This window comes from Rana temporaria, chromosome 10 (genome assembly GCF_905171775.1).
Source record: "Rana temporaria chromosome 10, aRanTem1.1, whole genome shotgun sequence".
In the NCBI taxonomy this organism is placed as follows: Eukaryota; Metazoa; Chordata; class Amphibia; order Anura; family Ranidae; genus Rana; species Rana temporaria.
The window spans coordinates 11700-20339 of NC_053498.1; the positions used below are offsets into that span (position 1 = coordinate 11700).

The following is an 8640-nucleotide window of genomic DNA, read 5'->3' on the forward strand; positions in this document are numbered from 1 at the left end:
TTGCCCAGTGGTGGCCCTATTATTATCTACTATAGGGGTCTCGGGCCCCATTACTACCCATTGCCCAGTGGTGGCCCTATTATTATCTACTATAGGGGATCCCGCGCCCCATTACTACCCAATGCCCAGTGGTGGCCCTATTATTATCTACTATAGGGGATCCCGGGCCCTATTAATACCTATTGCCCAGTGGTGGCCCTATTATCTACTATAGGGGATCCCGGGCCCTATTACTACCTATTGCCCAGTGGTGGCCCTATTATCTACTATAAGGGATCCCGGGCCCTATTAATACCTATTGCCCAGTGGTGGCCCTATTATCTACTATAAGGGATCCCGGGCCCCATTACTACCCATTTCCCAGTGGTGGCCCTATTATCTACTATAGGGGATCCCGGGCCCCATTACTACCCATTGCCCAGTGGTGGCCCTATTATCTACTATAGGGGATCCCGGGCCCCATTACTACCCATTGCCCAGTGGTGGCCCTCTTATTATCTACTATAGGGGACCCCGGGCCCCTATACCATCTATTTCCCCATCATCAGGCATTGGGGACTCTCCTTGATTGTACATTATGTTCCCAATGTTATAATGAGAGCTGAGATTGCAGACCACAGACAGTTCTTATTTCAGGGCCTGGGTGCAGTGTAGGGCAGGAGGGGGTTATATGTAATTTCATGTATATGATGGATGTAGGGCCCCCAATCAGGTGCCTCACCCCCCCCCCTCCCCCGTCCCCTCTCCAGGTGTGAAGGGCGCGCGTGCCTCGGAATGCCATTTTTTCTGATATGATTATCGTGTGAAACGGCCGCCGGGCCGCAAAGTCATTTCCCCGCCGCCGATCCGACTCAAACCATCAGTTTGGAAATTTTAATTAAGAACTTCAACCTGTTTCTGTCGTCTGGAAATGGCGGACAATGCGGGGTCTGCAGAGCAGTGTGGGGCCGGGGGGGGGGGGGGGGGGCAGAGCGTCTGATTGGTGGATGATGGCAGAAGAATCATCTGACCTCTCAGGTTCCACAAGGTGAAATCTTCTTCCGTGTGATATGATCTATGTGCCGATACGGAGCCAATCATGTCCTCTGAAAGATCTGACCCCGATCATCCTGAATGGGATGTCCAATCCCAGACGTGATCCCTACATGCCCCTAGACGTGATCCCTACATGCCCCTAGACGTGATCCCTACATGCTCCTAGACGTGATCCCTACATGCCCCTAGACGTGATCTCTCCCCACCCCTAGACGTGAACCCTCCCCGCCCCTAGACGTGATCCCTACATGCCCCTAGACGTGAACCCTCCCCGCCGCTAGACGTGATCCCTCCCCGCCCCTAGACGTGATCCCTACATGCCCCTAGACGTGAACCCTCCCCGCCGCTAGACGTGATCCCTCCCCGCCCCTAGACGTGATCCCTACATGCCCCGGGGTAATCTCAATGTCTTCCCCCTCTGGTGTCCCGGTGACCCCCTGGGGTAATCTTGATGTCCCGGTGACTTCCCCGGGTAATCTCGATGTCTTCCACTCCGGTGTCCCGGTGACTCGCCGGGGTAATCTCGGTGTCCCGGTGACTCCCCGGGGTAATCTCGATGTCTTCCACCTCCGGTGTCCCGGTGACTCCCCGGGGTAATCTCGATGTCTTCCACCTCCGGTGTCCCGGTGACTCCCCGGGGTAATCTCGATGTCTTCCACCTCCGGTGTCCCGGTGATTCCCCGGGTAATCTCGATGTCTTCCACGTCCGGTGTCCCGGTGACTGCCCGGGGTTATCTCGGTGTACCGGTGACTCCACGGGTAATCTCGATGTCTTCCACCTCCGGTGTCCCGGTGACTGCCCAGGATAATCTCGGTGTCCCGGTGACTCTCCGGGTAATCTCGATGTCTTCCACCTCCGGTGTCCCGGTGACTGCCCGGGGTAATCTCGGTGTCCCGGTGACTCCCCAAGGTAATCTCGATGTCTTCCACCTCCGGTGTCCCGGTGACTCCCAGGGTAATCTCGGTGTCCCGGTGACTCCCTGGGTAATCTCGATGTCTTCCACCTCCGGTGTCCCGGTGACTCCCCGGGTAATCTCGATGTCTTCCCGCTCCGGTGTTCCGGTGACTCCCCGGGTAATCTCGATGTCTTCCACCTCCGGTGTCCCGGTGACTGCCCGGGGTAATCTTGGTGTCCCGGTGACTTCCCGGGTAATCTCGATGTCTTCCACCTCCGGTGTCCCGGTGACTGCCCGGGGTAATCTCGGTGTCCCGTGACTCCCGGGGCAATCTCGATGTCTTCCACCTCCGGTGTCCCGGTGACTCCCCCGGGTAATCTTGATGTCTTCCACCTCCGGTGTCCTGGTGACTCGCCGGGGTAATCTCGGTGTCCCGGTGACTCCCCGGGGTAATCTCGATGTCTTCCCCCTCCGGTGTCCCGGTGACTCCCCGGGTAATCTCGATGTCTTCCCGCTCCGGTGTCCCAGTGACTCCCCGGGTAATCTCGATGTCTTCCACCTCCGGTGTCCCGGTGACTGCCCGGGGTAATCTTGGTGTCCCGGTGACTTCCCGGGTAATCTCGATGTCTTCCACCTCCGGTGTCCCGGTGACTGCCCGGGGTAATCTCGGTGTCCCATGACTCCCGGGGCAATCTCGATGTCTTCCACCTCCGGTGTCCCGGTGACTCCCCCGGGTAATCTTGATGTCTTCCACCTCCGGTGTCCCGGTGACTCGCCGGGGTAATCTCGGTGTCCCGGTGACTCCCCGGGGTAATCTCGATGTCTTCCCCCTCCGGTGTCTCGGTGACTCCCCGGGGTAATCTCGGTGTCCCGGTGACTCCCCGGGGTAATCTCGATGTCTTCCACCTCCGGTGTCCCGTGACTCCCCGGGGTAATCTCGATGTCTTCCACCTCCGGTGTCCCGGTGACTCCCCGGGGTAATCTCGATGTCTTCCACCTCCGGTGTCCTGGTGACTCCCCGGGTAATCTCGATGTCTTCCCCCTCCGGTGTCCCGGTGACTCCCCCGGGTAATCTTGATGTCTTCCACCTCCGGTGTCCTGGTGACTCCCCCGGGTAATCTTGATGTCTTCCCCCTCCGGTGTCCCGGTGACTCGCCGGGGTAATCTCGGTATCCCGGTGACTCCCCGGGGTAATCTCGATGTCTTCCCCCTCCGGTGTCCCGGTGACTCCCCGGGGTAATCTCGATGTCTTCCCCCTCCGGTGTCCCGGTGACTCCCCGGGGTAATCTCGGTGTCCCGGTGACTCCCCGGGGTAATCTCGATGTCTTCCACCTCCGGTGTCCCGTGACTCCCCGGGGTAATCTCGATGTCTTCCACCTCCGGTGTCCCGGTGACTCCCCGGGGTAATCTCGATGTCTTCCCCCTCCGGTGTCCCGGTGACTCCCCGGGGTAATCTCGGTGTCCCGGTGACTCCCCGGGGTAATCTCGATGTCTTCCACCTCCGGTGTCCCGTGACTCCCCGGGGTAATCTCGATGTCTTCCACCTCCGGTGTCCCGGTGACTCCCCGGGGTAATCTCGATGTCTTCCACCTCCGGTGTCCCGGTGACACCTCATCTTTTCCTGTAGACGGAGCTGGAATCAGGAGAGGACCCGGGGGGAATCTCTGGGATGCCGGAAATATCCGGAATCATGTGTCCCCGGCGGTGTCTTCATTATTGTCTGGATATGAAGCTGTCACACAATACGATTGTCTGTGACTCCATTTGTTTGTCCCTCAAGGACCGTCACAAGTGTAACGAGCTGACACCAGAGCGGATTTCACCCGCCGCAGGCAGCTGATTTACGCGGCTTCCCTCTGGATTGGCGCCGGCGTCCCGGGGGAATGATTAGGAGAAGAGATGGAGAGTTTGGCCATTAATGAGCGATCTTCAACGCTCGGGGCACCACGCGCTCTGGTCAGGATGGTGGCTGCTGGCACCTCGCGCCTCTCATCTTCCAGAATATCGCAGCAAGGGAATGGAGACAACAACTGCTGATGTCAATCTGAGAGAAGAAAGCGGAACCCGCATCGGCCGCAGACTCGGGGCCCGGAGACCCCACAGGATGAGGATTGTATGAAATTGGGATTGGAAGGATTGGTATGTCTATGGCAGGAATTGGTCTACCAAATAAAAGCATGAACAGGATCTCCCCCCCAGGAGGGGACAAGTCGGGGTTCAGTAGCAGGTCACGTCCTCAAGATCGCCCCCCCAGGAGGGGACAAGTCGGGGTTCAGTAGCAGATCACAGTCCTCAGGATCGCCCCCCAGGAGGGGACAAGTCGGGGTTCAGTAGCAGGTCACAGTCCTCAGGATCGCCCCCCCCAGGAGGGGACAAGTCGGGGTTCAGTAGCAGGTCACAGTCCTCAGGATCGCCCCCCCCCCAGGAGGGGACAAGTCGGGGTTCAGTAGCAGGTCACGTCCTCAGGATCGCCCCCCAGGAGGGGACAAGTCGGGGTTCAGTAACAGGTCACGGTCCTCAGGATTGCCCCCCCAGGAGGGGACAAGTCGGGGTTCAGTAGCAGGTCACAGTCCTCAGGATCGCCCCCCCCAGGAGGGGACAAGTCGGGGTTCAGTAGCAGGTCACGTCCTCAGGATCGCCCCCCAGGAGGGGACAAGTCGGGGTTCAGTAGCAGGTCACGGTCCTCAGGATCGCCCCCCAGGAGGGGACAAGTCAGGGGTTGAGTAGCAGGTCACGGTCCTCAGGATCGCCCCCCAGGAGGGGACAAGTCGGGGTTCAGTAGAAGGTCACAGTCCTCAGGATCGCCCCCCCCCAGGAGGGGACAAGTCAGGGTTCAGTAGCAGGTCACGGTCCTCAGGATCGCCCCCCAGGAGGGGACAAGTCGGGGGTTCAGTAGCAGGTCACGATCCTCAGGATCGCCCCCCAGGAGGGGACAAGTCGGGGGTTCAGTAGCAGGTCACGATCCTCAGGATCGCCCCCCAGGAGGGGAAAAGTCGGGGGTTCAGTAGCAGGTCACGGTCCTCAGGATTATTAACCCCTTCCTGCCCGGACCTCATCTCATCACACTATGGGGGGGGGAGGGGGCACATTATTAACCCCTTCCTGTCCAGACCTCTCATCACACTATGGGGGGGAGGGGGGCACATTATTAACCCCTTCCTGCCCGGACCTCTCATCTTATCACACTATGGGGGGGGAGGGGGCACATTATTAACCTCTTCCTGCCCAGACCTCTCATCTCACTATGGGGGGGAGGGGGCACATTATTAACCCCTTCCTGCCCGGACCTCTCATCTCATCACACTATGGGGGGGAGGTGGCACATTATTAACCCCTTCCTGTCCAGACCTCTCATCTCATCACACTATGGGGGGGAGGGGGAGCATGCACATTATTAACCCCTTACTGCCCGGACCTCTCATCTTATCACACTATGGGGGGGAGGGGGCACATTATTAACCCCTTCCTGCCCGGACCTCTCATCTCATCACACTATGGGGGGGTTGGGCTCATTATTAACCCCTTCTCACCCTGAACTCTCTTCTTCCTGATCCGTGGTCCTCTTTCCAGGTATTCGGTTGCCATCCTCGTCCTCACAGACACCCGGCAAGTTAACCCTTTGCTGTCCTTCTCTGTTCTCTTATTGGTCCCTTGCCTGGTGATGTTGTATTATTATGGGTGGGTGGGCGGGTTACTGACACACGGATAAAATAAACGCCCCCCATTCCATCACATTGGGTAGTCACCTCCCCACCGATCCCCCCCTTATTGGGAGTCTATTGGTACACCCCATGGCCGGGTCGGTTGGTTGACTCTTATCATTTGGCCTCTTTGGCTCTTGGCGGCGTTTGGCGTTGTATCTCCAGAACGGTCGGTGGCCGGCGCCGCTCACCTCGCAATGACTGCCTTTAATTAGAAGTTTAGCCGATAAAACGAATGGTAAGATTGCGGAATTGGGTGATTGAGCCGGTCTCCTCCCATTGGAGGATGTTCCTGATCAGTGAGGATTCGACATGGTTTAATAAGGTAGTGCAGCTTCAAAAGACTTCAAAAGGCCCGGCAGTCAGCAGTCAGCGGGGAGCGCGGGGCGCCGCTGAACTCTCATTGACCCCGTTCTCTTCCAGCATCAAGTTGTCGGTACACCGCCTCCTGCATTACAATCTTCCTTACCCGCTAAAATCTCACCAATTTCCATCACCATGGAAACTGGCCTACAAATCTGCAGATCAGCTCTCTGTTCCTCTGCCCAGATCTCCCCGCCGCCGCCGCTCTTCAGTCTCTCTACCCCCATTATTGGGTGCCAAGTCTGCCAAAGTCCATTCATCCAACTTCCTATGCTGGAGCCACTTCACTGTCCTCCTTTCCGCTTTATCTCCACTTCCAGATGTCCACCGACTGGCCAATCCCAGCAAGGCGAGGAGCGGAGACAATGGCCAGGTCAGCTTACCCGCCAACGGCGATAAGTGGACTCCATACTGGTAGAGTCCGGCCACACGCCCGGTACAAGTAGCCGGATTTGTTCATTCTCTCCCCACCATACTCCTGACCATTGTCAGTACCAGTAATTCCATCCATTATGTGGTCAGGACCCTCGTACCTCCCCCATCCTGCTGAGGGTCACCAGAGACTGTCCTGGTAAAAATCTGCTCATAATAGGAGGTACCCCAAACACTATATTCCCAAAAGTATTGGGACGCCTGCCTTTACACACACATGAACTTTAATGGCATCCCAGTCTTAGTCCAGAGGGTTCAATATTGATTGGCCCCGCCCTTTACATCTTCCAGTGTAAATCTACTATCATCCAATCACATTCCATACAATACTCCACTATCGTTACTTCTCCACATCTTCCAGTGTAAATCTACTATCATCTAATCTCCTTCCCCACAATACTCCACCATGATTACTTCTTTACGTTCCCCAGTGTCCATTCAGTATTCTTACATCACCTGTCACACAATACTTCACCACACGTGGTCCTCCACATCCTCCATTGTCATCTCAGCACCTTGCTCAGTCTGCCATCGGTTCATATCGATACTTTTCTATATAATTTCAGCCTTTACCACTGTGGCATGGAAGTTTCCTCAACCCTTCTGATGGTGGCCTTCCATTAAGTCTCTGCCTGTTCACCAATCTAACCACTAGATGTTCTTCACCAGGAATATCTACTTCTTCTAGCATTGCTCCACCATCATCTTTCGTGTCACCCCGTCAGACTATCGTTAGTAGTCCAATATAATAGGATTATTGACAGGACACTCATCTTTCAATTCCAACCCACCTTTTCATCCAAGATGCCAAATCATTACCATACTCACCAATGTCATTACTCTGTAGTCATCAGTCTTTCTACCCACCAGTCCATCATTCATTCATCTTTCAACCCCATGCTAGCCTCCTATCATGATAAAATGTCACCACATTTCCAAACAAACCCAACCCCAATCTTACCACCTTTCCACCCAACAAACCCAACCCCAATCTTACCACCTTTCCACTCAACAAACCCAACCCCCATCTTACCACCTTTCCACCCAACAAACCAAAAAGCCCATCTTACCACCAAACAAACCCAACCCCCATCTTATCACCTTTCTACCCAACAAACCCAACCCCCATCCTACCACCTTTCCACCAAACCAACCAAATACCCCCATCCTACCACCTTTCCACCAAACAAAGCCAACCCCCATCTTATCACCTTTCCACCCAACAAACCCAACCCCCATCCTACCACCTTTCCACCAAACAAACCAAAAACCCCCATCCTACCACCTTTCCACCAAACAAACCAAACCCCCATCCTACCACCTATCCACCAAACAAACCCAACCCCCATCCTACCACCTTTCCACCAAACAAACCAAAAACCCCCATCCTACCACCTTTTCACCAAACAAACCAAAAACCCCCATCCTACCACCTTTCCACCAAACAAACCAAACCCCCATCCTACCACCTTTCCACCAAACAAACCAAATACCCCCATCCTACCACCTTTCCACCAAACAAAGCCAACCCCCATCTTATCACCTTTCCACCCAACAAACCCAACCCCCATCCTACCACCTTTCCACCAAACAAACCAAAAACCCCCATCCTACCACCTTTCCACCAAACAAACCAAACCCCCATCCTACCACCTTTCCACCAAACAAACCCAACCCCCATCCTACCACCTTTCCACCAAACAAACCAAAAACCCCCATCCTACCACCTTTTCACCAAACAAACCAAAAACCCCCATCCTACCACCTTTCCACCAAACAAACCAAACCCCCATCCTACCACCTTTCCACTCCAAACCCCATCAAGTGTTTGTGGTAGAACATTGGCAATAACCAGGAAGGAAATGCCCCTTGGCCCCTTTCCTGTAGTTGAGAACCACTCATACCCCACACAATTCTGGGACGATTCACCAGGCCATAACAGAAGATCAGAGCAATGTGGCTCCTCGGTGCACCAAACTTGTGAACTTCCTCAGTGTCCCAAATCCTCGGAATAGAGTATTCTTTCATGATTTGTTGAATGATCTTATTAACCTTCCCGTGGTAGGAAAACCTATATTTAGACAGTAATTCTACACACAGGACCCTGGAAGCCCCTCCCACTGTTCAGAGCCTGCCCGCAGACACCAACGCCCCCCTGTGGCCGGCGATATGGTAATCTCTTCCCAGCAGGCCTCAGCTCCGGGTGATCAGAA

General features: G+C 55.3%; 1 protein-coding gene across 1 annotated transcript; it reads left to right on the top strand.

Moving 5' to 3' along the window:
- The first annotated feature begins 7348 nt into the window (after window positions 1-7348).
- LOC120916135 (proline-rich extensin-like protein EPR1) lies at window positions 7349-8278 on the top strand. Its single transcript, XM_040326954.1, has one exon. It carries the CDS (start codon window positions 7349-7351, stop codon window positions 8276-8278), a length of 930 nt encoding a protein of 309 aa, XP_040182888.1.
- Window positions 8279-8640: the final 362 nt, after the last annotated feature.

Coding starts and splice junctions, on each gene's coding strand:
- LOC120916135 (XM_040326954.1), top strand. CDS start 7,349: ATGTCACCACATTTCCAAACAAACCCAACCCCAATCTTACCACCTTTC.